Here is a 12,342-nt window from a genome sequence, read left to right as displayed (position 1 = left end):
AGTCTCTTGTGGGGTCACACCTCCAACTCGACCCATGTTCCGCCCATTTTAGGTAGGTATAACGGAAGTAATTCCGATGAATCGCGGAAATAAAGTGATTTGGACGGAATGTTGGACCATGTTTGTCATGCAAAGTTGGTGACACTTCCTTTCAACGACCAACCATGTCCTCTCAGCATTTTGTTCAACAAGGATCTTGGCTTGGCCCGAGGCTTTCTATCGTTTTACTCCGCAAATCAACTACTAGGCATGATCGGTCTTCCGTTGCCGGTATTTGGACGTTTTCTGTCGATCTGATCAAGGCACCTCACGCTTGTTTTATGAACAGTTCTCCGGATATTACTAAAGTTGGCTACTCGAGGCTCATCCTTCATTTTGGGTAGGATATATTGTATTCTTTACCTCTATATTCAAGCCTGTAGGTCTCCCTTATGGCCACTTCCGGTCTTCAGCTCTCGGTTATCCTGAAGGTCTCTCATCTCAGTCGCCCTGGTGAATCTGTATAAGATCAACATATGAAGAGAGACCTAGTCGAGCTAAAGTCTAGATACCTCAGCCATGTACGCTGGATCAACGGGTCAGAGTATTCTTTGAGGAAATGGACGTTGCTTTGAGTAGTATTCTCGTGTACTGCATATCTTGTTTGACGTCGCAAAGCGTCTGGTACGTCTTTTCCATCTCACTTCTCATGGCAATCGCACGCTCAAGCATCTCCATCTACTTTTGAAGCTTCTGCGAGGCTTTGCCCTCGCTTTCCAGAGATACCATCTCATCACGGAGCTTACGGATTTTGCCTGCTCCGCCATTAATAGGATCCAAAAGGCCTACCACGTTGTCGACAACGCTTGACGTGTAATCCTGCATAAAGAGTTAGGGAACACTCTGACAGATAGTGCATATTATCAGGAAGGTATACCTTGATCGTATTGGCCATTATTTGGCACTCATCAAGGTCTTTGAGAAATTTCTCCACGGCTACTTCTATCATTAGTCATATTCGAGCTGAATTGCTGAGCTTCATACCTCTGGACGAGGTGTTGTCTGCAGACATGTTCAAACCGCCGATGTCAGGGGCTTGGACTTGGGGTCCTTCTGAATGTTGTTGCTCCATTGTGGTTTGTGTTTGAGGTTGTTGTGGTCTTTTTTGGACTTGATGTCTGAGAAGATTGGTTCGAGTAAGGTCTTGACAAGATTGTTGCGGTTAAGGTATAAAGAAGGAAGAAAGATAGAAAGAAGAAACAGCTTTTGTGTATACAGTCGAGTATTATATATGCATTTTGGTCAGAAAAGTTAGTTACCTATCATAAAATAGCTTTCTGGTTGTGATTCATGCCTTGGGGTGAGTCAATGTTATAGTTAAGGATACTAAGTGGAACAAGAAGGTTTGGACCTGGCAGAAAGCAAGAAAACATATATCAAACAATAGGAGATAGTAGCTACCTACATAGGTAGGTGACAGCTATTTCTGCCTCCTTCAACGGTCAACCACAATAAGCTGGCCACTCACATTCAACAAGACACCAAGTTCCAAGTTAGACAAGTCAGTTATTGTACTATCCAGTTTTTAGTCCACGCTGATAGGTTAGTCTTGCGGTTGAATACTCGAAGTATACTAGGGGGGATTAAGTTATGCTAGAAACTAGGAACATGGTCATTCTCCTTCCCCGTGACTCTAAACGGGAACCTTGGGCGGCACTTACTTTGTAAGTACTACCTAGTTTCACGCATTCAAATTCTATTTCAGCGGCGAAGCAAGCTCAGCAGAGATGTACCGTCAAATAACTGATCTCAAATAACAGAGTGGCTCAGATAAGGCTGCGGGTTCACTACTTTTCTGCCATGTCTAAGCTGGATCGCTATAACAAACGTTCGCAAGTCTCATTATCATGTTATCTTCTTTCTTCTTAAGGCGGTTGACCTTTGTAAGCTCCTGTGACGTAAACTCACAAAGCGTTCATATGTAACTCTAACTATGGACAAATCATTAATCCAGATCATCTATAAACCTTTTTTCTAGCTTTCATCTCCCGTTTCGGCCCTAATCCGACGGCGTCTAAGGGGCAAACTTGCCCAGAGCACCTTCATTACCTCCATCAAACAGATCATGTAGCGTGTCAAGCTCTTGGAAGTGCTTTGCATACTCCACACCCCTACGTCGCTGCGCCTCGACACGTCGCCAGTCCCATTCTCCTGGTTCATCCAGGTCGATATCCGAAAGGTCGACAGACATATCACCAAGCTGCTCCGGTCCAGTAGTCCAGCCGCCGGGACGCTCGGGTAGAAGTCCAGAAGCGCCACCCAACAAAATAGCCGGGTTCACAGTGAAGCGTCCCAGCTTGAAGACATACTTGCTGATGGCGGTCGCATAGATCCTCCTATGCCATCCACTGGAAGCATCTTCAGGACCTCGGGCAGAAGCGTCTTTGAACGTAGGGTCGAGCCATGATGTGGGTTTGGCAGCTCCCTTGGGAATGTAATGCGTAACGATGTACAGCCACTTGCGATCCCAGCACAGAATGCGACTCCACATCTCAAAGTTCTTAAAGGCGGGGATCTCGCGCTTGAAACTACAAGCGACAGAGCCCAGGATGATGCTCACATTTCCCTTGATTGGCTTATCGGTCTTTGGGTCCAGAACAAGCTTGGTCTTTGCGTTATTGGCGAGGGTCATGTAAGAAGCGCGGCAGAGGTAGGTGACGAGATGCGATCGCGAGACATCGAGGTCTGCAAAGTATGTCGAATTTGATTTGTGCAAATTGTAGTCTATCTCGAGAATGGGCGCGTGCGTGGTGGAAATCATGGGCTTGAAAAGAGCGTCGGGGCCGAGGGTTGGCGATTTGCGCCAGTAGCCGTGGAGGAAGATGGTGTAAAATACGCGGTACTACAATATTGTTAGTAGAGTCGCTAAGTACCGGAGAATAGATCAAGGCTCACAGTCCAAGCAAAGGGCATGCTCTTCCAGTTAAACACGATAAAGAACAACAGCAGGATCCGCGATGTCCGGCCAGGCCCTGTAAGGAATTCCCTAATTAGAGGACCCCAGTTGACTCGGTAGGCAGCATATCCAGCCGAGCCTGCGATAAGAGGCATAACAATAGGCACTACTTGCGAGAGGCCGAACATTTTCTTCGCGGCGCCAGCCATGATGGTTGATTGTTGGTGTTTTGCGACTAAAGTGTTGGAGGACGATAAGCAGGGGTAAGGGGTGAAAAGGCGGTCTTTTGCTGCATGTGTCTATGCAACGCCCAGATCCAAAAAGACGCGCAAGATCCCGCGACAGAATATCGGTCAGCTACTCTTACAAGAGCTTCTTAGTCGCCGAAGATGCCGTTGATTCGCTCTTGGGTACGAAGTAAAAAAATTCAATATAATTTCGCATTCACTCAATCAATGCCACTAAATTGAGTGAGCTATCAAAAGGAACCGAGGCACGGAGTTTTGGTGGGGACTCGGCCGAGTGATAACAACGTTGGGGAAGTTGAATGTACTCAATTAAACAAGCATTAATTATCAAACGTCGATTTGTTCATGAGGAATAGAGTAGAGACAAACATGAAGAGACGAAATGAGAGTTGAGATGTCTATCCGTCCCATAATCCCGCAAAACGGCCCCTGTACTGGCTAAATTGCAGTCTATACCCAAACTGCTAACAAACAGTGATATTGTAAGACTTGCAATCTCACTCTCTCTAGCGATCATCACACGTAAGCGCGTCATATGCCAAAAAAAAAATATAGCTGATTGTAGTTGAACCAAAAAAAAAATTGATATCTACTTGTGATACACGCAGCTAGTAATTGTGTTATGGTGCAAAAAGAGGATTAATGGTGGAATTTAACCACCTGCAATGGACGAACAGGGAATCGAACCCTGGACCACTCCCAGATTATTCGGTCGAATTATGCTAAGGGAGTATTATACCACTAAACCATTCGCCCGGTTCTTATTGAAAGTGGTGTCACTATTGTTCATTCTGTAGCCCAACATCATCGACATAGGTGAACACTCTTCACGGTAATGATGTTCATGATTCCTTCTATATTCATCTTTCTGATATGCTTATAGAGACTTCTCAACCTCATCCACAGCTTCAATTACTTCCTTCCAGTTAGCCCATTCGGCATCACCACCTGGAATGCCTCCCACAAGCGGCAATCTCGTTCCATCACTATCTCCAAAGCCTCTAAGCCTGCTAATAGCTTCCTTGATACCTACAGTACCAAACTTGACCACCAACTCCTCCATTGAGCTCACCTTGAACTGCAGAACCCTTCGCTCTTGGATCTCGGCATCTGTGGGCTGTGTCTTTGTGGACAACTCGTATAGCCGCACCAGAGACTTGGGGAAGAAGCCAGCTGAGCCATCAATGGCACCTGCAAACCCTACCGAGACAACGGGAAGCAATTGCTGGCCGAGACCTGTGTAAGCGTGGAAGTGGCTGTGGTCGATGGATGGGTTGGAGGCAATTTGTGTGGCTACTGAGACGTCGCCATGGGACAGCTTGCATCCCACGATGTTGGGGTGCTTGGCGAGTGTAACATAGGTAGATACGGCGATCTTGACATTGTTGGATACTCCGGGGTAGTGGTAACTAAACGACAGTCAGTTTGTGGTTTTAGTGCTACTCACATGACGACTTACATCATGATAGGAATGGGACTTTGGTCAGCTACGGCAGTGAACCACTGGACGAGACCCTCCTGTGTAACCGCAGCAGCATTGTATCCAGGTACAAGAGTCAGACCCCATTGAGCACCAGACTTTTGAGCATCCTTGAGTTGCTCGACAGTCTCCTCGACACTATTCATAGCTGTGCCTGCAACAATAGGGTAGTCCTTGAAGCCCTCCTTCTCCAAACCGGCCTTGACACCACTGAGGATAGCATGGCGATCCCTGGGATGAATATGCACAGCTTCGCCTGTGGTACCGAGAATAACAACACCCTTGATACCATTCTTGGCCAGGTAAACAGCGTGAGCAACCTGTGTCTCGACATCGACAGGTGAGGCGATGGCGTTGTAGTTGGCAGCCTTTTTGGAAGCGAAGAACGTGGGGACGGGCACGTAGATGCCCTTTGGCGGAGGAGAAGACATGTTTGGTGTTGATAGTATCTTAATCACACAAATAATATGAGGAATAAAGAGAAACAACAAAAGCGTGAGGGGTTTGCTGTGCACATCATGTATTATAAACACTCTCCAACCCAAACCTCGGTCTTCGGGATAGTGCAAAGCGACACTGCATGTCGCAATTGGAGAAAGCCGACGGTTCGGTTCGTCAATGAGACTTGGAAATGGCAGCTCAACCCGAAACCAGTGGGATCTTTCCCCTCATTACCAACACAATTCCGTTTATACTCGACCAGTTATCGGTAAACTGAGGCTGTCGGATAGCCTATGAATATGTTTAAGGACAGCCGGTAGGCCTTGATGACCTCAGATAACTTTCTCGGTAAATCTACCCTACAGACGTTCGATGATTTATGCTTTCCCTTCGCCAATCCACTACCACAACGACGATATCTGTTTTAGAAAATGCTATAATCATAAAACTATTTTAAGTATTTGTTTAGAAATTCCGATCCTGATTATGGTGTATGAGGCTGTCTTGGCATGTAGCCATAACCGCTTCGTTATAATCTCTCATTCATATAAGCGACGAACTCCGACATCGGAAAGACTTGAGATAATGTTACCAAACTTCAACAGTTTCCATTCTCACAGAATATTCAATGGATGAATTGGTATTTGTATTTTATTGCGCTATTTTCGTTTCTTCGTTCTGGATGGCTTTGTTTATAGATATGACCCTCTATGCCCAGTTTTCTCCCATAAGTTATCTATACCTAGACAGGAATTTGCGATCTACAAGTAAATGTGACCATGTACAATTCTATCCCGTTTCTCCATGATATCTTTTTTTACAGCTAGGGATATTATGATCGAACAACATGAGTGCCCTCGGCAGGCTCGAGTACCAGCCACTGGCAGGGCAGATCCTTCTTCTCGTTATTTTCCCGTAGCTTGGCAATAATCTTGCCGGCGATGGCCTCGAAGTTGTGCGTCGCCAGAGCCAAGATCGTGGGACCAGCGCCAGAAAGGCATACGCCGAGGAAACCATCATCGGTCTTAGGGGACATTGTCTCGACGATCTCGGTAAGGCCGGGGATCAGGGTCTGTCGGTAAGGTTGGTGGATCTTGTCTTGCATGGCGAGGTGGATAAGCTCGGGGTCGGGAGGGGACTGGCCAAGGGCGACGGGCAAAAGGGCAATTCGTTGCAAGTTGAAGACCTATGTTCACAAATTAGCTTTGGGTTGGAAGGTTGGTTTAGATGTTGGACGTACCACATCGGGGCGAGTGTAGTTTGCGGGTAGCACTCCTCGCGCAGCATGTGTAGCAACCTGAAAATCAGGGATGATGGCAACAGCCTTGATCTCCTTGGCCCAAGGGAACTTGATATGGTGACCGATTCCGTGAGGAGGGTTCGGGGGCTTCTTTCCGGTGTCCTCTCCTCCGGCTGGCGCGGGAAGAACCTCGCTGAGAGGAATTTCTGTACGAGCAACGTCTTCGGGGGTCAAGGGCTTGAGGTAGGTTCCGACGAAGCCGCCGTAGAGGGCAGCACCGACATTGTCAGGATGTCTCTCTGGAATTGAAGTTAGTTTGTGATTGATACTCTATGGTGGGAACGGTCTTTACCAATCATGAGACAGTAGTCGAATAGCCGGTCATTATCAAGGTGCTTGAGACCTCCGACTTCCTTGCCCAGAGCAACACCAGCAACGACAGCAGCACCAGAGCTACCTAGACCACGGCCTAGAGGAATGGGGTTCTTGACGTGTACATGGGTCTCGACGGGGAACGACCTCTGGTCATTGCATCGCAAGACGTAGAGGGCGACGCGGGTAATGAGGTTGACCTGGGGGTCGAGGTCGATCTCATCCGCTCCCTCTCCCTCGTAAGTGATTTTGCAGTTGAGCGGGTGCTCGGATTTTGTCTTTGACCGGTCGATGGTGACGTGAAGCTCGAGGTAGACGGAGAGGGCCAGACCGATGACATCGAAGCCGGGTCCAATGTTTGCGCTGGAGCAGGGGGTCTTGATGATGAACGATTCCATGGCTGCGTCTGTCTGTTTTTGTTTTTATTTGCCGAAGTTCGGAACTGAATCTGTAGCTGTACGGTTCTAGAGGGAGATGAAAGTTTTGAGACAATCACCCAACATGCAAAGAGAGGGTCCAATGGCGCGATGCAAATTGGGGCTAGTTTGAACTTGAAGATTGTTTTGTTACTTTTCTGCTCTCACGAAGGAACTCAAGAATCACAAAAAGTCACATCAAGAAAGAATTGAATAATTGAAACGGCGTGGATCAGCCGATAGTGGAATTTGATTATTACTGTGACTGACTGATACTGACGAGTGAAGGCCGATGACGGAGCTCACCGTCGCAGGCGCAACAAAAAAAAAACCAAAAAAAAAAAAAACCGTTCGGCTTTGTATCGCATGTTGTGGAAAATTTGCTATGGTACGTTAATATGAGCAGCGCAGTTGGCGGGGTAAAATATCGTCTTCAACAAGTCCAGACCAGATCAGAGCAATTGCAGCGGGGTAGATAATTTATCTGTATGGGCCGATAACAGAAGAGTGAGGCTGCCATGAGTGCTTGACTGACTCTATGAACCGAGCCGGACCAGTAGAGTGAGAGCATAAGTTAAACAAGGAATTAGCCTTGTAATGATAGTCGAAAGGCTTAAAAACGGTGTTATAATCTTATCTGGGACTGTTCATGCATATCAGATATCATTATAGGTTAATACGAACCGAACCACTCTATCCTTGATTGACATTGCAGAGCTCAGCCCATGTGTGAGCTACGAGTGCAGATCAGCTCGCTTGTGTCTATGGAATTATCCTGATATTCAACCTGGTATAACAGTATCAATGTAACAATACTTGGCTGCTATTCTATTTCAAAAGATTTAGTTATGTAGAACCGGTAGTCTCTCCAACGGACGAGAAAAAACAATAGGCCGTGCTACCCCAGCCGGTTATGCCGACAGCTAACAAGAGTCTTCCAGAAGCTCCACCTCCCAAAAATAGCACCTAAAAAAAGAGCATGGGCCATGTCTCTCAACATTCTCCAATTCCATCTCACCACCATGATGTCAATGCTCATAGTGCATAACGGGTTCCCACGTAGGACTCAATTTCATTTTTAGCAAAGATAGCATTATGTCTCTTGGGATCTTGCATCTCGTATACTATCAAACATTGCCGGGCTTTCCGGCACTTGGATCCTTGCCTTTTTGGACTTCAGTGAGGTCTTTTTTGTCGACAATTCAAGACCATGACGTTGGTGAATTCTCGTATCGTTTGTTCTCCATGGGGCATTATCCATGTTGCAAAAAACTCCCATTCGCGGAGTTTTGCTGATCGCAAAGATAGGCCAAGACATTCAACAAACCTGCCATTTTTATTTTTGTATCATCCGAGGCTGCCGTTAGAGTAGCAAGGACGGGCCTTTGATCTACAAGGTAGTATATTCATGCTGTTCATGGTTCATGATCTGGATAGGACAAATACGACGTGAAAAGCTCAGACCACTGCCATGTTGCTCTCGTTGATGCCAATGATTTCCTGTTGAGGCTCCAATTTTACCACGATACATTGCAGCATATCCATTGACAACGCAAGGAGGAATACGAGAGGTCTCGCCCCAGCTAAGCTTAACGGGCAGGACCAGGACCCTTACATTGAGATCAAAAGACCGCGACCATACGGGAATAGGAAATGTCGCTGTTGAGCGGTGAGATCATCAGATCAACAGTCTGATCTCTATCACGATCGAACGACGATGTTTTTGGTTTGCAAGCGATTGCATTGACACAGCATTGAAATAATGTGTCTTCAAGTCAACGTGTAGTTGGAGCCTCACGGACACTCCGTATATCGTGAATAAATCCATAGATTTCTATAGTGCTGGAAATTCGATTTACTAGCAACATAGCGAATGCGAGAGCCAGCAAAAGGCACGTTACCTCGAATTGTTCACGGGACGACACTAGCTTGGAAGCCGAGCAGAAATACGAGATGGTTCTCCCCCAAAAGCTACCTAACGTTACCCCACAATGCCTCAAAATGGGGGCCATGACCGGCAGAAAGCCACAGGCTAACCCTGGTCCCCTGTAATGTAGGACGGGAAATAACAAGTCAGTTATTCTGGACCATAGTCTGGATCCCGTTGACTTTTGCTATCCGCTCCCCAAAATAGCATTGCGGACTATCGGCAAGCCCTAGCCTCTTTGTGCCATGTCCTGTATCAGCCAGAATACGGGCACTAAGCTGAGCTGACAGCAAACACAGAGTTGTCTAGAGAGAGTCTACTAAGCTTGCAACGGTAGCTATGACGATGTATGGAGCAGAAACTAAGCTTGTCCTGCCTCCAGCCTCCCGGTCATTTTCTCGATTTGGATGTGGAGATGGACGATCGTCCGAGGCTCGTGTCGTGATGATGGACAAGGCAGGGTAGCTTAGCTAGGTAGCTAGCCAGATGCATGATGGCATGGCATAGCATGGCATGGTCCATTTTCCTATGCGAAGCTTGGAGGATCTATGAAAGAAGTTAGGTATAAGAAGACTCTTGAATCTCCTCCAAATATCGTTTCTTCTCATCATCACTCACATCAACAATCAACCACTCTCATCTCTCAAACAACTCTCACCACCACCAACACCACTCACCTCTTCAACTTACACACAAAACCCACAACCGCCAACATGAAGTTCACTGGTATCCTCTCTGCTCTCGCTCTCACCTCCGCCGTCTCGGCCACCACTGGTAAGTTCATCCAGAACTCTCTGATGCATCCTTCACTCAACTAACACACTATCTTCAGTCTCTTACGACACTGGCTACGATGACAAGTCTCGCCCCATGACCTCCGTCGCCTGCTCTGACGGCTCCAACGGTCTCATCACCAAGTACGGCTGGAAGACCCAGGGCAACATCCCCACTCCCTACGTTGGTGGTGTCAACATCATTGCTGGCTGGAACTCCCCCAACTGTGGTGGCTGCTACCGCCTCGAGTTCAAGGGCCGCAAGATCAACGTCCTTGCCATCGACCACGCCGCCTCCGGCTTCAACATTGGCCTTGATGCCATGAACGCCCTCACCGGTGGCCAGGCCACTCAGCTCGGCCGCATCAACGCTCAGGTCTACCACGCCGACGCTTCCGCTTGTGGCCTCAAGAAGTAAACGGCGCAACTCTACGACTTTTTATGAGATGCATTACGGACGGGGGTTTTGGACAGCGGACATTTTATGATTCTTCCTCTCCTTAGAACTATGGGTTTAATACTTGGCATTGGATGGCGTTTAGACTATGATTTTACCACCACATAATCTAACTAGATACTTACACTTACATATGAATGAACATAGAGCTTAATTGCTTATACTCAATCACTACTGAATTGGAAATTGTGACATGTTGCATTTTATTGGATTGCATAATCTCAAAGAAGTTTCTTGAGGATGCCTTTTCAAACATTATACCACTAGATCGTCATTACCTATTAAGCTTTGGTTGTATAGAAAGACATGGATTTCATTCCGCTCGATTAATCAGTATATACGCCCTTATTCTGGAAGTACAATCCCATTTCGTTTTACTGCCAACCACAAGTAATATCCCTTGCCATAACACCGCCGATTGAGCCGTTCACGAAACAAAGCATTTTGGGGGTGAGTATCGGCTCTTTCGTCTCAACGAAGAGTGCCATAAGATGACATCTTCTGGCAACATGGGCTATTCATCGATATTTCTAAGCCATGGTGGTGTGTAGATGACCGCTGGTGGGTCAGATAGTTCACTCGAATCGTGCGAAGAATCTGAACCTGAATCTTCGAGAAGAGGAGGTGTAGATATAGATGATCCACAGGAAGACAAAGGACTGTCGCTGTCACTTAAGCTCCGGGTAGGCACATCTTGGTCTTCGAGACTGGCCTTGAATGCCATGAGAGCATCGGGTGACTCTGGTACATATTCAGGAGTACTGGGCGGGGGAGTTCGTGAATCTATGGCGATTTCGACAAAGCTTTTACCTCCCTTTTCTTGTTCTTCAGTGATAGTCAGTACGGGATGAACGGTCGGTTAGGGATGAGAGATATGACATACCACTTGGTGAAGTTCTAATCCACATAGCGCACTGGAGCACTTCAACACGATCGACAAACTCTTCATATTTGAGTCCATATTCCAGACCCCCAAAAGGAATGCGAATCTGATCAGGAGCCTTCAAGACAGCTGTTGTGTTGTTGATTTCAAGCTTCGCGGCAGCTGACTCGACAACGTCTAAGAAATTGTCAAGGAGTCCCGCCTCGCCTTTGAATATCACACATTTATATTCTTCACAGTAGCCCATGAAGTTGTCGTCAAGTGCATCCGACTTTCTGGTGATGGCCAAGTCGGTCGCGGCCCCTGACTTTTTGCAGCGCGACAGTTGGACCGCGATGTCGGAGGACGCAACGAGCTGCAAAAGAGATGGCGGAGGTGCATTTTCGCGAAGGTTGACAGATTTGAGGTATGAATCAAAGGCAGGTTCAAGCACTTCGGCGCGGGCTTTGGAGATCTCTGATATTTCTCCTCCTGTCAGTTTGTCCAATCGATCGAGTTGATCTTCGAAAATAATAGTCATGTTGAGAGTTGATTTTGTCGCACAGACGAAGAGATAAAGAAAGCTTTCGATAGAATATTAGTAGTAAACAAACTAATTGCTGTAAGTTTTGTTTTAGTTGATAGGTGCTCCTTGTTCAGGCGCATTCACATGATGCTCAAGGCAGCCGTGGTAACTGGACCTGCGGCGCACCTGCCAGCGGCTGGCTCTGATAATTCTTGAGGAATGGCAGAACGGAACGCACTTGATAAATGAAAAAAAGAATTAAAATAAATTGAACGTTAAAGGATGTGAGGTTTTAGAGCCGGTCACATATGTATCCAACTTTGTGGTCTTTTTCCTCCCAAACATAATAACTCCAAATAAACCACTGAACAGCAAGGATTGAAACATATTGAATGTACTACAGTCATCAACTCTACATATACTATTCAATAGAAGATTCTTTTTACTTCACATTGGTAGCTAAACCGCAGATAGATATCTGAACATCATCGTTGTAAGGAACTTGAACAGTACCTAGGCAGTGCAACAATCCTGCCAACCTGTCAACACAAGGGCAACAGTTCCTCGAAACCAGAACTAGCTAAAACCACGGGCAGATTTATCATCTGCAATTCGAAGCTGGTTTGATCGTGTACAGCTATTTCACAATCAAACTGTTTATATTC

General features: G+C 46.6%; 5 protein-coding genes and 1 non-coding gene across 6 annotated transcripts; 1 reads left to right on the top strand and 5 right to left on the bottom strand.

Annotated features, from left to right (window-relative positions):
• Nucleotides 1–1,980: 1,980 nt before the first annotated feature.
• On the bottom strand, nt 1,981–3,335 carry EDB82DRAFT_13755 (uncharacterized protein). Its single transcript, XM_025731871.2, has 2 exons — nt 2,935–3,335; nt 1,981–2,881 (listed from the first exon to the last, which is right to left on the bottom strand). Exons 1-2 carry the CDS (start codon nt 3,142–3,144, stop codon nt 2,054–2,056), a joined length of 1,038 nt encoding a protein of 345 aa, XP_025590853.1. The 5' UTR covers nt 3,145–3,335; the 3' UTR covers nt 1,981–2,053.
• A 514-nt stretch (nt 3,336–3,849) lies between these two features.
• On the bottom strand, nt 3,850–3,939 carry EDB82DRAFT_t8. The gene has a single exon. It is a non-coding gene; the product is annotated as a tRNA-Ala (tRNA).
• Nucleotides 3,856–5,540, bottom strand: EDB82DRAFT_483412 (uncharacterized protein). Its single transcript, XM_025731872.2, has 3 exons — nt 4,643–5,540; nt 4,067–4,592; nt 3,856–4,015 (listed from the first exon to the last, which is right to left on the bottom strand). The coding sequence occupies exons 1-3, from the start codon at nt 5,092–5,094 to the stop codon at nt 3,917–3,919; spliced, it is 1,077 nt and encodes a 358-aa protein (XP_025590854.2). The 5' UTR covers nt 5,095–5,540; the 3' UTR covers nt 3,856–3,916.
• Nucleotides 5,541–5,735: 195 nt separating this feature from the next.
• Nucleotides 5,736–7,474, bottom strand: EDB82DRAFT_483409 (GHMP kinase). Its single transcript, XM_025731873.2, has 3 exons — nt 6,697–7,474; nt 6,345–6,643; nt 5,736–6,290 (listed from the first exon to the last, which is right to left on the bottom strand). The coding sequence occupies exons 1-3, from the start codon at nt 7,112–7,114 to the stop codon at nt 5,937–5,939; spliced, it is 1,071 nt and encodes a 356-aa protein (XP_025590855.1). The 5' UTR covers nt 7,115–7,474; the 3' UTR covers nt 5,736–5,936.
• Nucleotides 7,475–9,772: 2,298 nt separating this feature from the next.
• EDB82DRAFT_470155 (snodprot-FS) lies at nt 9,773–10,250 on the top strand (the record flags this gene model as incomplete). Its single annotated transcript, XM_025731874.1, has 2 exons — nt 9,773–9,833; nt 9,892–10,250. The coding sequence occupies 2 exons, from the start codon at nt 9,773–9,775 to the stop codon at nt 10,248–10,250; spliced, it is 420 nt and encodes a 139-aa protein (XP_025590856.1).
• A 300-nt stretch (nt 10,251–10,550) lies between these two features.
• On the bottom strand, nt 10,551–11,797 carry EDB82DRAFT_483401 (uncharacterized protein). The gene is made up of 2 exons (XM_065608210.1): nt 11,173–11,797; nt 10,551–11,114 (listed from the first exon to the last, which is right to left on the bottom strand). Exons 1-2 carry the CDS (start codon nt 11,690–11,692, stop codon nt 10,804–10,806), a joined length of 831 nt encoding a protein of 276 aa, XP_065465347.1. The 5' UTR covers nt 11,693–11,797; the 3' UTR covers nt 10,551–10,803.
• Nucleotides 11,798–12,342: the final 545 nt, after the last annotated feature.

This window comes from Fusarium venenatum, assembly GCF_020744135.1.
Source record: "Fusarium venenatum strain MPI-CAGE-CH-0201 chromosome Unknown EDB82scaffold_1, whole genome shotgun sequence".
In the NCBI taxonomy this organism is placed as follows: Eukaryota; Fungi; Ascomycota; class Sordariomycetes; order Hypocreales; family Nectriaceae; genus Fusarium; species Fusarium venenatum.
This window is presented reverse-complemented; position numbering and strand designations above follow the sequence as displayed.